Source organism: Silurus aristotelis (genome assembly GCF_946808225.1).
Source record: "Silurus aristotelis genome assembly, chromosome: 1".
Taxonomy (NCBI): Eukaryota; Metazoa; Chordata; class Actinopteri; order Siluriformes; family Siluridae; genus Silurus; species Silurus aristotelis.
Genome location: NC_139574.1, coordinates 12,313,089 through 12,329,970, shown reverse-complemented (window position 1 = coordinate 12,329,970; position 16,882 = coordinate 12,313,089). Strand labels below are relative to the sequence as shown.

General features: G+C 38.7%; 1 protein-coding gene across 7 annotated transcripts in view; it reads left to right on the top strand.

Moving 5' to 3' along the window:
- Window positions 1–16,882, top strand: part of slc12a7b (solute carrier family 12 member 7b) — a 335,443-nt gene that overhangs the window by 263,263 nt on the left and 55,298 nt on the right. For 2 of the 7 annotated variants that reach the window (XM_083544798.1, XM_083544797.1), the window contains exon 1: window positions 16,253–16,551. The exons of 4 other annotated variants lie outside the window; for them this stretch is intronic. In XM_083544798.1, coding sequence (XP_083400924.1) covers window positions 16,446–16,551 — 106 coding nt within the window. In that variant the 5' untranslated portion in view covers window positions 16,253–16,445. Of the gene's footprint in view, window positions 1–16,251; window positions 16,552–16,882 lie in introns of those variants that run through there. One more of the 7 variants, XM_083544793.1, reaches the window with a different exon arrangement.

Here is a 16,882-nt window from a genome sequence, read left to right as displayed (position 1 = left end):
AAAGCATGCAATAGAATATAGGGGAAAAAACTTTTGCAATAAGAAGGATTTTATGGAAAAATAATACATTTCACTTATAATTTCCCAAATACCTGCCGTTTTAACCAGTGTGGCTTTTATATCCATTGTATATAAATAGATAAAGGTGATATAAAGTTGAAGCCTGCCTGTTCTTGTTGGTTGAGTAGCAGGAGAATGGTATAGAGTTACTAAAAAAGAAAGAATGAAAAGAATTCTCTCTTTGCAAACTAATAACCAAGCTCTGTCTGTGAATTCACAGAATTTCTTTATCCCTGCTGCCAGTCTAATAACAGACGTGTGAGTCATCAGTCTGCTGTAGATAATTCTACAGTATTAAATCTCAGATGTGAACTCTACTCAGCTGTCTCTTTCAATTATTGGTGTTAAGCCGCAAGCTTTAAAGGCTGATGTGTCTGTGGTTTTAGGTGACTTCCCCTGACACTCCCTCCACTCATGCCTCAGGAAGCCTCTACAAGTCACCAGGGTTGCCTGTGGCATGTTGGGCACAACTCTCTCATTGCATAACAGAGAAAAATAAAGCATCATCTGATCCCGTCTTGTCAAGCCGACAGCTGAGAGAGACACAACGTGCTCTTTAAAATTCGAGATGGTGCGCGAGTAAACGTGTGTCCACTGTCTGCATTCAGGTGGCCACAATTCCTGTCGCTTCTTTCTACGTTTAGAAGTTATTACAGTATTTATTTTTCAGATGCGTCATGCAGATCGATGTTTTGTATACAAAACATCGATGGGGCTGAACTTATTGAGTCTTTTTACAGTCTGATCCTCTTCTGTCTTCTTCTTTTGTATATATTTGGCATGTGTGTGTGTGTGTGTGTGTGTGTGTGTGTGTGTGTGTGTGTGTGTGTGTGTGTGTGTGTGTATATATTCATTCATTTTTCTCCCGCTTGTGTGTATATATATATATATATATATATATATATATATATATATATATATATATATATATATATATATATATATATATATATATATATATATATATATACAGTGAGGAAAATAAGTATTTGAACACCCTGCTATTTTGCAAGTTCTCCCACTAAGAAATCATGGAGGGGTCTGAAATTGTCATCGTAGGTGCATGTCCACTGTGAGAGACATAATCTAAAAAAAAAAATCCAGAAATCACAATGTATGATTTTTTAACTATTTATTTGTATGATACAGCTGCAAATAAGTATTTGAACACCTGAGAAAGTCAATGTTAATATTTGGTACAGTAGCCTTTGTTTGCAATTACAGAGGTCAAACGTTTCCTGTAGTTTTTCACCAGGTTTGCACACACTGCAGGAGGGATTTGGCCCACTCCTCCACACAGATCTTCTCTAGATCAGTCAGGTTTCTGGCCTGTTGCTGAGAAACACGGAGTTTGAGCTCCCTCCAAAGATTCTCTATTGGGTTTAGGTCTGGAGACTGGCTAGGCCACACCAGAACCTTGATATGCTTCTTACAGAGCCACTCCTTGGTTATCCTGGCTGTGTGCTTCGGGTCATTGTCATGTTGGAAGACGCAGCCTCGACCCATCTTCAATGCTCTAACTGAGGGAAGGAGGTTGTTCCTAAAAATCTCGCAATACGTGGCCCCGGTCATCCTCTCCTTAATACAGTGCAGTCGCCCTGTCCTATGTGCAGAGAAACACCCCCAAAGCATGATGCTACCACCCCCATGCTTCACAGTAGGGATGGTGTTCTTGGGATGGTACTCATCACTCTTCTTCCTCCAAACACGTTTAGTGGAAATATGACCCAAAAGTTCTATTTTGGTCTCATCTGACCACATGACTTTCTCCCATGACTCCTCTGGATCATCCAAATGGTCATTGGCAAATTTAAGACGTGCCTGGACATGTGCTGGTTTAAGCAGAGGAACCTTCCATGTCATGCATGATTTCAAACCATGACATCTTAGTGTATTACCAACAGTAACCTTGGAAACGGTGGTCCCAGCTCTTTTCAGGTCATTGACCAGCTCCTCCCGTGTAGTTCTGGGCTGATTTCTCACCTTCCTTAGAATCATTGAGACCCCACGAGGTGAGATCTTGCATGGAGCCCCAGTCCGAGGGAGATTGACAGTCATGTTTAGCGTCTTCTATTTTCTAATGATTGCTCCAACAGTGGACCTTTTTTCACCAAGCTGCATGGCAATTTCCCCGTAGCCCTTTCCAGCCTTGTGGAGGTGTACAATTTTGTCTCTTGTGTCTTTGGACAGCTCTTTGGTCTTGGCCATGTTAGTAGTTGGATTCTTACTGATTGTATGGGGTGGACAGGTGTCTTTTTGCAGCTAACGACCTCAAACAGGTGCATCTAATTTAGGATAATAAATCTAGTGGAGGTGGACATTTTAAAGGCAGACTAACAGGTCTTTGAGGGTCAGAATTCTAGCTGATAGACAGGTGTTCAAATACTTATTTGCAGCTGTATCATACAAATAAAAAAAATACATACATTGTGATCTCTGGATTTTTTTTTTTTTAGATTATGTCTCTCACAGTGGACAAGCACCTACGATGACAATTTTAGACCCCTCCATGATTTCTAAGTGGGAGAACTTGCAAAATAGCAGGGTGTTCAAATACTTATTTTCCTCACTGTATATATATATATATATATATATATATATATATATATATATATATATATACACAGTACAGACCAACAGTTTGGACACACCTTCTCATTCAAAGAGTTTTCTTTAGTTTCCATAGAATGTGTACAAAATCACATAATTTGCCTTTTAAATCCCCAGAAAACTGTAATGTGTATAACAAAAATGCACAATAAACCCAGGGTCATTTTTGAGCGTAATATTGATTCTTCTTCTTCAGATGATGTCTGTTAGCTGTGGCTGCGGTGACATGAGACTTGTTGAATTGTGTTCATTGGGTTTCTTGCTTTAGTAATAACATTCATCCTCAATGGATGAGGTACTTGTCTGTTATCCTGTGTCTGAATAATATTAATGGTTTCTATAGGTGTGACATCATAATGGTTGTATTAAGTGATGGATTGATTCAGGTGGGACACACTGAAGGCCTAGGTGTAAAATTCAGACTGGGGCAAAAGTTCATCTTCCTTCATGACAACAACCGTAAGCGCACAGACAAAGCAACATTGATGTGGCTTGGAGACAACACTGTGAATGTTCTACAGTGGCCAGAGCCCTGACTTGAACCCTATTGAACATCCCCAGAGAGACCTTAAAGTGGCTGTCCACCAACGGTCTCCATCCAGCTTGACCCAGCATTGCGCCAAACCCAAAATGATTTGAGGCTGTAATTGCTGCCAAATTTGCTTCAACTAAGTACTGAGTAAACATAGAAAACATAGTAACCTCTCTCTCTCGGTCAGGATAAACATGCTCCTGAGGTTCCAGCGACCACTGTCCCCGCCCTTCTTCCCTCCGTGGATCTTCCCACTTCGTTCAGGCCTGCCTCTAAATAGTGTCCTCTTCGATTGGAGGCCACTCTGTGCAGCTTGGGACGGTTTCTCATCAGCGTCTTGGGTGGTTCCACGAAATTCCGGAGTAAGAACAAGAGCTTTGAAGATGGATTTGGACAGTAGTCTGCTACAGTCTGCTACACTGACTCAGGACTACAGTTTGCTTCTGATCTCATCACTGTACCCCGCAACATCGTATATCTGCTATAAATGGACATTGGGTGCAACCCAGACGAGTCTGGTTTTCTCTCAAGGTTTCTTACTTACACCATCTCGGGGAGTTTTTTCTTGCCACAGTCTCCACCGGCTCCCTCATCAGGGACAAACTTACTTATAAAGAACATATTCATTTTTTTATCACCACATTATTTTTGTAAAGCTGCTTTGAGACAATGTTGTTTGAATTTTGGCGTCTTTCAAACATTTGTACGCAGATATACAAATCCAGTGGCTAAAGAGATGCACAAATTAACTTCCAGGGATGAACAAACTTTAAACGAACTGTGTGTAAATCCATAATTAGGAAGTTAGAGTAGGATTGGCATACAAAGGTACAGAGGTACTGCAGGTACCCAGGTTCAGCCTCTTGAATTTTCTTTAATCAGATGGATCACTATCTAAAACATTATGCACACCTCAAAAACCGAGTCAGAGAACAGAATAAACAATAAACAAATTTAAACCTGGAGAAGCAGAGCAAGAGCACGGTCCGAAAAACAGCCCGAAATCCGAGAGCCAGGAGACAAGATGAGATGCAGAGAAAACCAAAATCAACAAACAGCCCAAAATTACAAGAGCCGGCCAACAGAGCAATATAAGGCAGAGCACAAAACACAAACCAAAGTCCAAAAGCCTGGAAATAAAATGAATGCCCAATTGACTTAACACCGGAAGTGTGTGTTAATGTCAAATGTGTGGATTTGTGGCAAATGTTTAGTTTTGGTATGTATAAACTATTGACCTTGACTGTACAAAATAATAAGGAATTACAATCCTTAATGCATTACGGATAGTATTAGATTGTATACACTTGACGCAATGAAATAATTAGGGGAAATGATCTTTAAAAATGAATAAAGCATAAAAATGCAAAGCAAAATAGACATTTTTATATCTGAATGTCCTCTAGTGTGGTTCAGGTCTCGTGTATTTGCATGAGCTAAATTCGGCCATTTAGATATAAACTAAATGCACTAAATATAACAAACATTTGTAATTCTGGAGCATTCGAGATTTCAGCACTTGTTTGTGCTCTGTGTACCTCAGTGTGGTTGAGTGGACAGGTGCCAGACAACAGAACATCCTCTTTCGTTTTTTTTACCCGAACACCAAAACAGAACGAGTCTAGCAGGATGCAATCAAAGTGTATTGGGGAAGATGATCCTCAAATCTCATTTCAGCATCGTTGCCTGTCGATGTAATACGTTCACTTAGACTGGCTGGGCATGTGTATTGACTTCAGTACCTCATAACCTTATCCCTGGCCGGATTACATGTGACTCAGTGATTCCTGGTCTTTTCTTATAACACGCGCATAAAATGAGCCCCGAAAAATCAGCCTTACATGTTTACCGAAAAGGAATAAAAAAAGGCTTTTGTCTGTTGACTTGTAAACAACTGGGAATTCAAGGTAGGCTGTGTGGATGAGAGGTTGCCAGGAAAATTACCTTATAAATTTTCCTTGGATATCACACGCCTTCCCCACATTTTTTCCATAAAATTTGAATGTACACAGTAGTTGAAGGGTGTGTCCAGGTTTGCATAATGCCTAAGGTTTAAAATGCTGAAGATTGTGTTATAAAACTTGAGCAAATTTTAATATTGTTAAGGTAGGAAGTCATTCAGTTCGTGTTAAAAAAAAAATAATCATGTGGAATTTTCCAGTTATAGCTAGAAAGGAAAATGTCTTGCTTTTGCGGAGGATCACCAGCAGGTGGTGCTACAGTCACAAACACATTTTTTCCAATGAAGTTATTTATTACTTATCACTCTAGTGCACAGAGGTTGTGTGAGATGGCAGGATAGACATTTACTGTTTTATGTACCTTTTGAAAAAGAAAAAAAATCCATAAACTCACATTACAATTTCATAATAAATGTATACTCCAGCGATTCACTGACAGAATGCATTAGGTTTGAGTTAATATTACTAACTGGTGGACTTGGTTGAATGTCACTAAGGCTTCAGTTTATGTTAAAAATAAAAAATGTTTTAATCATCTCCAGTAAATCCAGTTTTCATTTGCCTGGCGATGCTTTACAGATTCCAGTTTGATTTTGCTGCCTTAAATAGAAGCAGTTGCCAAACTGATATATATACTCAAACAGTCTACAACTAAACACAACATCTATTACTGTCATTTGTGCTTTGTTTCGATAGAAGCACACTCGTGAATTTACTTCTTTTTTTCCAAAGGTAGTTTAAAACCCCCTGTCATCTCCTGTTTGTTCTCCCAGTTAGAACGAATCAAACAGCAAACAATTCCAAAGATGGGATTTTTAATCTTAGGCTCTGTTTGATTTGGTATCATGAAAAACCCCTCGTCATATCTTTAAACACGTCACTAAATGCTTTATTGTGCTGTGAGCTGAAATGAAACGAATGTTCCAGATGAATGTTACTGTGCCTGTTTTGATGCTTTACATGATCACTTGTATCATCTGCAGCTCGAGCTGACTACGTAATCCACTCTGCTTTGTATTGAAGGTTTTAGCTAATACAAACATCAGTGTAACTTCAAGTTCAAATTATGTACAAAAGATATAGACAGAAATACAAATTTAAGTGACCCAGTATGATTGTGATTGTCATTAAAGTGTCCATGTGCTGGTATAAAAAAAAATAAATTAAAAGTGAAATGGTATAAAGTCATAAGGTATAAAGTGATGCTGTGCTAATTCAGTACAAAGTTAGAGCGGCTAGGTCCAGTGTTAAAGTTCCACTAGTGCAAGTAATGCAAATAATAGTGAATGATTGTAAATAATGGTTGTGCAGCGACAGAAGTGAGACAGAGAGAGAAGTCCAGGTGCTAGTTGCTGGGTGTTTTCTGCTTTAAACTCCAAATGGCCTGCAGGAAGAAGCTTCTCCGCACTTTGTGTTTGCTTTTATGAAGCGGAAGCGCTTCCCTGAACGTAACATAGAAAAGAGTGCGTTGTTGGAATGGCTGAGGTCCTCCACACCTTCCTCGCCCAGCCTGCTGTGTGTAGATGTCCTGTGGGTCAGGGAGCTTGGTGCGGATGGTACATTCAGCTGAACGCATCCCTCTATGGAGGGCTCGCCTGTCCTGCATGGTGCTGTTGCCGAATCAGGAAGTGATGCTACCCTTCAGGACGCTCTTAATGGTGCAGGTCTTTAGCACCTGAGAGGGTAGTTTAAAGTCCCTTAGGCGTCTCTGATGGTACAGAAGCTGCCGGGCCTTCTTCACCAGGGTGTTGATGTGACAGGACCAAGACAGGTCCTGTGTGATGTGAACATCTAGGTATCGGAAACTGTCCACTGGTGTCCCCTTGATGTTAAGCGGTTGTCTTGCTAACGTTCAGGAGAAGATTGTTCTCCTGGCACCATCTCTCCAGGTTTTTAATCTAATGTTGGTAGGCCGTCTCATCTTTGTTGGAGATCAGTTCCACCACAACAGTGTCGTCAGCAAATGATGATAGTGGTGGAGTTTCAAGTGGCCACACAGTCATGTGTGTACAGTGAGTACAGCAGGGGGCCCAGAACACAACCTTGAGGCGCTCCAGTGCTGAGGGTGAGGGTAGATGAGGTGTGTTTGCCCACCCGTACGGCTTGTGGTCTGTCTGTCAGGAAGTCGGAGATCCATTGACGGTGACAGGCCCAGGACCTCCAACTTGGAGGTGAGCGTGGAGGGAATTATGTGTGTTAAACACTGAACTGTAGTCCACAAACAGCATTTTTACAGTATTCCCTTTTCTGCAGTCCAGGTGGCTCATCATTGAGTGGAGAAGATAAGCAATGGCGGAACCTGTAGAGTGGTTCAGGAGGTACGTGAACTGTAGTGGATCCAGTGTGTCCGATAATGAAGCTGTGATGAAGTCTCAGACCAGTCTTTGGAAGCACTTCATCACTACTGAGGTCAGGGCTACAGTGCGGTAGTCGTTGAGGCAGGCGGGCTGGGGTTTCTTCGGGACAGAAACAATAGTGGACTGTTTGAAGCATGAGGGGACAACAGACTGTTTCAGGGAGAGGTTGAATATCTCAGTGAACACGGGTGCTATTTGGTCAGCGCAGGCTTTCAGAACCTGACCTGTGAAGCCATCTGGTCCTGTTGCCTTCCTAGTATTCTTCAAGAGGGTATCAAAATGTTCTTAAAATGTTGTAATTGTAGCAAAATAATTGCAGTAGGGAATTTTTGCCCGTACTGTGCTAGGAGGTTCATGGGTGTGGTGAGGGGTAGATGTGCTGGTAGTTGGTTTGAAAGAGGCAGATGGAGACGGATGATCCGCTGTGGCGACCCCTAATAGGAGAAGCCAAAAGAAGAAGAAGAAGAAGACTGTGCTATTACAGATGTCGATTCTCGTCACACTCATAAGATTAAGGAGTGTTAGGCTTGTCGAAATCAGGTTGATGCAATATATGCTGCATAGCATCACATTACTTTCTTGTTATCTTTTACATCCTGCTGGAGCACTTTAGATAATAGTCACAAAAGGAATTTATTTATGTAATTTGCTCAGTAACTGCCCAGTCACTTTTGTGTTCTGCCTTAAAAGACGACGTCTCAGTCTCTCCACTCACAATCTATGGAGACTTTAATACTTTGCTGTGCACAAGCTTTAAAATCTTGGGTTTGGACAATTATTTCTAAAAACGTATGATGAACGGATACCACACGAGCTTCAAAATTTCAAATCACGCTACGTCACTTACTTCACTCATGATTTGTGGTTTTGTGGACATACTGTAGCTCTGTGTACACTACACAATCCATTGTAAATGAAGTTTCTACAATACACTTGGTAAGATCCATAGATAAGCATGCCCGGTTTCCTAAGAGGAGCTTTTTCATGAAAATATATAATAATATATATATATATATATATATATATATATATATATATATATATATATATATATATATATATATATATATATATATATAATCTATGAAAATATGAGAGCTGTCTATAATGTAACTTTGTCTGGATGGTGAGCAAGTGTTTGTGGTGCTTCTCTTGGCAGTAGTTTGTATGAAAACAAGAAAAAAGAAATAGTGGCAAACGAGGATCGTCTGTTTCGCAAAAGGAATCGGCAGTGTAATGACTTTTTTTTTTTTTTTTTTTTGTGCTTTGCCAAATGATTTCTAATATCATACAATATAATAGGCCACGTCATATCTCTTTTGGCTGTTAAGGTACCAGTAATACAACACATTGTGTATCCAACATTAGCAGGTATGACAAACAAATCCAGTGTACGAGAACCTTATTGGATTCAGATTAAGAATGGGATTCCGTGGGGGATGCTGTGTCCGTCTTACTTTGTCTGTCATTAACAGCTGACTTTCTATGCACTTACTCTGTCCACTTGAGTGCTCAGCAGTGATGTTTGCCGGGGGCATTAGTTGTTAGGATACAAAGTAAATGAGAGCTGTGCCAGCATAACAAATGCTGCTCTAGTAGCATGCCACAGTCAATAAAGCAAAGGTTAAGAATTAAAACCAAAACAAAACACACGTGTACTTACTTGCCTTGGTGCACTAAGGTTCGTAGGAAATGCTCAAGTGCCTGTAGGCTGGTGGTATACCGAAACTCAGCGGTTTTTTTAAAGCCCAGTCAGGAATAACGGCTATGTGAATGGATTATATAGAATTGTTTCAAAATTGTTAAAATGGTCCTGCAGTTCAGAGATGGCGCATTGGAAGGCTTATTTGTGCACATCTCTTATATTTCCTAATGGATCAATACTCTGGGAATAGCCCTGTTAAATCGCAGGAGCCGGAATGCAGAAGGATAGTGATACTGTTGCTTCTGACTTTGAAACAAGGTGAAATTTTCTGTTAATCCTCCTCACACACACGCGCACACACACACACACACACACACATGAAACTCCTGCCCATGGCTTTTTTCCTGCTCCTTATCCTTTTATATCTTGGTCAGAGATCAGGGTCACATACTTATATAATCCATTAAAATGAATATTGAATAAATGTGTGAAATGTGGTGCATGTGTCACACAATTTTTTATTTGCGTAGGAAAAACGTGAAATATTTACTGAAATCTATTTTAAAATGCAATTTTATTATTTTTGCATTACTTTTTGTCCGTAAAGGCTAACATTAACTAAATGTTAATTATGTAACTGCTCAGAATGGTGTCTCAGCCTCTCCACAAACAGCAAATGACTGATTTATATATATATATATATATATATATATATATATATATATATATATATATATATATATATATATAAATCAATGTATTTATTTATTTATTTATTTTTAACACTTCTCTGGCCACAAGCTTCAGAATCTTGGCAACTTTCATCTGATTGGCTCACTGCATGGCCGTGTGCTGTAATTCACTTCAAGCTAAAAAAAAAAAAAAAAAAAAAAAAAAAAAAGTAAAACTTTTATGCACCATGACACAATTGCTTTCATGGTGCAAGAAATATTCTGTGAATTTTTAAAAGTCTGCAGCTTTTTGTTTTTTTTTATGCTTTAAAAATGGTTTTGAGAAGAGTGAAGAGTGACGAGTAAACATGGCTGGTTGTAAAAAAGTGTCAGGCAAACAGACCCTTCGACGATAGGCAGCTTATTAATACATTGTGCCGGTAGTAAAAGTCGCTAGTAAAATCTGTGACCTTTTGACAGTAGCAATGGAACACTGGAAAACCTTTGGGTGTTGTTTAACCAAACATTGAAACTGTAAAGAAATTTGATCAGTAGCATGTAAACAAGTAAGAGACCGCTACATTTTTGAGAAGTTGTCAGTTGATGAAAAGTTGTCAGAACTGGTGTTAGTGTTGTAGAATTTGCTAAAACAATATGTAGACATCTATTCTAAATCATTTCATCCAATTAGATCTTATTTCACGTTTGGTTGGTTGTATTCCATTCTGACACAGATTTAGCAATTAATATTTTAGGTAACCAGTTGCTTAATCTTCAGTAGATCAAGCATAAGGAAGATAAAGCAACCGTTTTGTTTTTGTGTGATGGGTATTTCTTAAATCAAACCCTATGCTAGATTGCTACCCATATAGCAAACACATGGCACTCAGACTAAAGTTTTAATTTGAGGAAATGTTTCCTGGAGACTCATTTGGTTTACCACTACGCCTACATAAGAAATGGAAAGAAAAGTGGAAAGATAACAACTCAGAACATCGCTTGACTCACAGCTGATTTACAGTTTGTAGAAATAGTGTGAAATCGCATTCCGGTCACATTTAAATGTACAAATTGAGCATCTTCATTTAATTCTGTATCCAAAACTACCATATGGGAAACTATTATTTTGTATGTTGAAAAATTATATAGAGGCTTCATTTAGAGTAAAATGACCGTAAGATGCTTGAGTTTAAAAAGTATCCATGCGATGTTTAGAGCATTTTGCAGGAGCTCTTACCCAAAGTGTCTTACAGAAGTGCTTTCATTAAAGAACATCATGCTAGTGTTTCGGACACTGGTGAAGAGAGTGAGCAACTCCAGATACCTTGTTGTACCTATTAGCAACGCCCTACTATCTATCCTAGCTCTCTGGATAGCTACTTCTCAGCTATACAGATGTCGGAACAAGTCAAGTTACAATTTATTTATAAAGCACATTTGAAAACAATGACTGTTGTCCAAAGTAAGTGTGGATTCCGGCACGATAAACGATTTAAAAGAATGGCATGATCCGTTATATCAAAGGCTGAATTAAGATCCAACATGACTAAACCTGCACTTATCCCTGATTTCAAAGCAGACAATAAATTTGTCTTTTCTTAAAACCAGATTGATTAATATATAAAACATGATTTCTATTTAAAACTGAAGTAAGCTGCTGAAAGACGACTTTCTCCAGAACCTTATAAAGGAAAGGTAGTTTTGAAATTGGCTGATAATTATGAAACCATAAGGAACGATGATTGGCTTCTTAAGCAAGGGTTGAACCACAGCAAGTTTTAAATTAGGACAATGGCATTAATTAAAAAAGCCAACATCCTTAGACCAGGAGTGTCTAAGGATTACACACGATGAAATATGGTGGAACAGTATCCAGGGAACAGTTTGGAGGCTTCTCATGCCGACCTGACTGAGAAATTTTGGCTGAAACTTTGATGAAATGAAATAAGGGTAGAGACATCTCAATGCGATCTAGCTTTATAGAGGAAATGCCACATCAATATCATCAATCGTATTCATGAAAAAAACCTTTCATAGCCCACAGGTGATGGATTAGGAAAGTTACAGAAACGGGATAGAGCGCTGCGTTTATAACACCGAAAAATACTTTACGACTAGCAATTAAATTGAAAAGAAAAATATTTAGCTCTGCCAACTTTACAGTTTGCTGATATGCAAGCCTGTAATCCTACAGTATTGTAAAAGAAATGTAAAAATCTGGAAAGATGTCCTTCCACACCACCTCTACGGAGAGATTCCTATTCGGGAATGTTGGTACCTGGTACAGGACTTGCACTGCTGATATCACAAAGCTCTGTAGAGTGAGCTCAGTTTAGGTAAACAGATCAACAGCTTAGCACAGCCCATCCTGCAGATCATCTACACTTGACGGTGCAGGATCGAAGCGAGAAAACATTTTAAGGGATCACACATTTAAAATATAAACTGTTTTGTTTGCCGGGGTGAAAAAATAACTTTGGAGCCTTTTTTTTTTTCCCCTCAAACCATCAAATCCCTGAACTTGTGATGGACCATTTGTTCTCATTTATTTAATTGGTGTAAAACAATTTTTTTTATCCTTTTTTTTCTGTCTATATAATTAATTTATTCTATTTGCTTTGCACAGTTTTTGGTTTTGTTACAAACTTATTTTGAAACAAAAAAAAAGATTCTGACTATCTCTATGCATGATTAAAAGTTTAATAAGTGGTAGGTGGGGTCTGTTATTGGCTTTTTATGCAAGCACTTGTGTATTACTTTGACTGAGCAGCTACATAAAGCTAGCGGAGGGAACACACCCTTGACACGCCTGCCATTGTGTCAAGTGAAGCCATGCTTGTGTCTCAAGGGAGCATGGTTCAGTGGAGGGTTTTCTAAGGGCTTTCAGTTATTGTACTCTAGGGTCCGTTTTTGGCTTAGTGAGCAAGCACTGGTGTTTTGCATTGGCTGCAGGCCTCTACAGGAAACTAGTGGTGGGGAACACAGCAAATCATGCAGAAGCCTGAAGGAAATATCACACCTAGCGATTAACCAACCGTCAGACTGTACAATGTTTCAATGTTAGTATATTGACACACATAATGATGGCATGCGAACCTGTTTATAATAAATACACAGCAAGACATACTTTTATTATTGTTAAAATAGTATATGGTGTTTGGTATTGGCACAGTACATTTAGATTTACTGCATTTAGCAGGCACCCTAATCCAGAGCGATGTAAAAAGTTGCTTTGAAGTTTCTATCAATAAATAAATCAAAACTGGATCACTATGTTGCAAATTTAGGATACCATAATTGGAAGGAATTATAGCAGACCTTTTTTTTTTTTTTTTTTTTACACAAAGACATAAAACAAACAGATAGGCAGGGACATCTGGGGAAGTTCCAATATTTTATTCTTTGACGCATTATATTCTAAGGTGTTCAAAGATTTTTTAATTACAATCGTGATGAAGCCAAAAATAGTCAAAACTCAATTTCCAACATTTATGGTAAAAGATTTTCCTTTCATGTGAAAAACACAATTAATTCCATTTAACTGTGTGGAAGGTGATGATGTTTTTGGAATGTTCTTAAAGGGAAGACTTTGTCGTTTAGGCTCTAACTGGTTATTGGAATGTAGAGCACACAAGTGCCACTCTGTCTGAGTCCCGATAAACGAGATGCCTGGGTGAGTCTGGCATTTAAAAATAAATATATCTCTGGATTGTTTGCATCACACTGATGCTTGGTGATAATACTATTTCAGTTGGCTGGCCTTTGGCAGATTACCTCTGATGCACTTATTTTATATATGTGTGTAAATGCTTATAATGCATTGCAATGCATACGATGACTAGATAAGTAACTGGGTCTGTGTTATATTCGGTTTGTCGCAAGAATTTCCTGTTTCCAAATGTTTCATGACAAAACTACAGCCAATGCATTACTCATCATGCAACTATATCACATGAGTAGGAATGTGTAAAACCTAACAGTCTGATTAAATACTCTATTAATCATAGGAACGTTTGGGGGAAAAGCATGGGATGTTCCTGAACCTTGGAACAGGAACTAAATATAGTAGCTTTCAGAGTTAAACTGTTTTTCTACATTTATTTCAGCCATATACAATGTATCAGAAAAAAAACGAATAATTTTTGTCACAGGCATGTCAGCTTGCAAAATATTAATATCACAAAATAGCTGAAAACAGCCTTAGCAAATGGATTTGGGAAACAAGAGATTTCATTTGAGATACAAAGATACATTTCTGATATACTAACAACATACACCCCATGATCTCCCTTTCTCTATGCCAGCCATAGCTATATATTATAAAATGGAGATGGTTCTGTACATCATGGGCTTGTAAACATTCACAATTTGCCGGTGCAGAAATGTATTCGATTTGTTTCTGTTATTTGGTGGTAAAGAATATTTAAACAAGCCTAATTTAGACTAACGAGATGTTTATAGAATGAGCATGAGTAGCTGTAGAGCATGCCCAATGGGCTTCAGTTGGCATTCTTAGACCAATAGGACTACCAGGTGCAGCAAATGGGACAGCAATTGGACATTTTGAAAGTCATTCAAAGAAGTAGAATATTTGGCTGATGCCTATTAAATTGCAACATTACTGGTCACTCAAGAAACTATTGAAATCAGCAGCAAAATGTTTTCAAACAAGATCCATTCTAGATCATACACATTGTTCATTTTCAGTTTTAAATAATAACAAAGAAAATACAGATCTTTAGACTTCTGGACACCACTGTGTATATGTTGGGGCTCTGCCCCATCATTGCTGCACTAATGTTTGGTTGGTGTAACTTTAATGGGCGGGTGGGAGAGGAAGTTATAAGGACGAGAGTTATGAAAGAAACATGATCCCGCCGATTCAGAGAGCCTGGGCCGTTGTACTCTCTGGACTGTAGATTTATCAAGGTTGAATTTGTAGTTTCTTGATTTTTATCTGCTGAGCCAGTTTTTAAAACATTTCTAAAACAATAAATAGGATAATTTCTAAACAAGTCTGTACACCTTTATGAAGTTTGCAGGTTTTTTAATATAAGGACAGAAATACCAAATTAAATGTCCGACTTGTTTTATCTTTAATGTGAGAAAAAAAATTAATACATGGGAACATTTAAAAAATAAAAATAAACACTCATTGCATAAGTCTGCACACCTTTTCATAACGAGGGCTCGAGTTAAACAGTCACATTTAAAATTAGGCTTGTTAATAGAATGTCAATAGACCAAAATTAGGATGTAAATGCCATACGCCTGCCACCAATTTAAGTGCTTTTGATAAAAAACAGATAAACATCAGCTGTTGCTGTAGTATTTGCGTGAATGTTTGAAGTTTGGGGGAACAGGCAACAGAATTTTGCCAAAGAACCTGCAAGACCATATTGCTAAAAGGTACCAATCAGGGGAAGGATATAAAAGAATATCGAAGGCACCTAATGTACCATGGAACACTGCCAAACCATCATCAATATGTGGAAAAATGTGGCACTACAAAGCCATTGCAAAGATCAGAGCGACCTTCCAAAGTCTACAAATCTTGGGTAGTTTTAATGTTTATTAAAGTACTAACAACACTTACAATAGTAAGTGATATTATATCAATACATTGTGCAGTTTGTTGAATTCTGTCATATTCTTGCAAACACAAAAAAAAAAAATTATGCTTTGAAATGTATTCCTGAATTTTTTTTTCTTTTATAGACCTGACCCTTAGATGACCTTGTTTCGAAGCACAAAGTGCAGACAGCCGAGTTGTGTATGTGAAGTGACATGATAAGATATTGGATAATGCTGGCAGACAGGACAAGCTATTCATCATGTAGCCGAAGCCCAGTTTAACTATGCACAATTGCTTTCCCAGAACAGAACGATTATCACAGTTTTTTCATCACTAGGGCTGGAGAAACTGCGAGTGGGGTTACTCTCTTTGCCTAGACTGCATGTACGGTTGTAATGCCAGGATGATTATTTATTTGAAATTCTGTGTTTAAAAAAAATGTATAATTTGAAATTCTTGATTGACCTTTTTAATTTAACTATTATTAAAAGGAGGTGGGAGGTGGGACACAAAGTGCAGATAATCCCTGTGTTACACACTGAACAAAAATTAGACCTCATCACAAGCTGCCCCTTCCTCCTTTTATAGAGAGACAGGAAGTGGCTGAAGAGCCTAGCTTAATCAATACACCCTTTCAACTCCCGCTCTTTCTGGTTCCATCTGTCTTTGGAGATTCCCGCTAGTGCAGACTAGAGACTGACTTCACCAGACTGTGTGTGTGTGTGTGTGTGTGTGTGTGTGTGTGTGTGCGTGTGTGTGTGTGTGTGCGTGTGCGTGTGTGTGTGTTTGCGTGGATAGTTGGGCGTGGCTGCTTCATATTTGTCAGAAGGCTGGTCACATGATCCACCGGTATCCAAGCACTTGGAGTAAAACAGAGAAGCTCGCTTAGATAAGCCACCCCACAGGACGCGAAGGAGTTGCTTCCTGGAGGAAGAGAAAAAAACCCCTGAATAAAGCAGACATAGTAAGACCGAGTGCGAGAGAGCGACATAAGGAGTTGGAGACGTGCTTGCCGAGAAGCACATGTGGTAAAAATGCCAACAAACTTTACTGTGGTCCCCGTGGGGGACGGCAGGAATTCCCCTCAGGAGGACAGCAATGATGACGATGTCCTGAGGGAGGAAGATGAAGAAGCTGCAGGTGAGGTTCCAGCTCACACGGTTTTGTAGACTTTTCTAGAAATCTCTATCTTTGTATAGCCAAGCAGAATGTGTAGTTGGATAATATTATTGATAACTTCCTGCTTTCAGTCTCGAACGTAGTGCCAAATAAAGTGTGTCAGATAGAACTGTTTTTTTTTTTTTTTTTAACTCTTTACACGCTTTAGAGATCATATCTGCAGTCTGAAATGTCTTTCAATGCACGTTTATCTGTTCGTGCTGCTTACATCTATGATCTCTTCTCCAACATATGATCATGTGGTAGAGTAATACACACACGCGCGCGTGCATACAGACATATGTGCACGTGT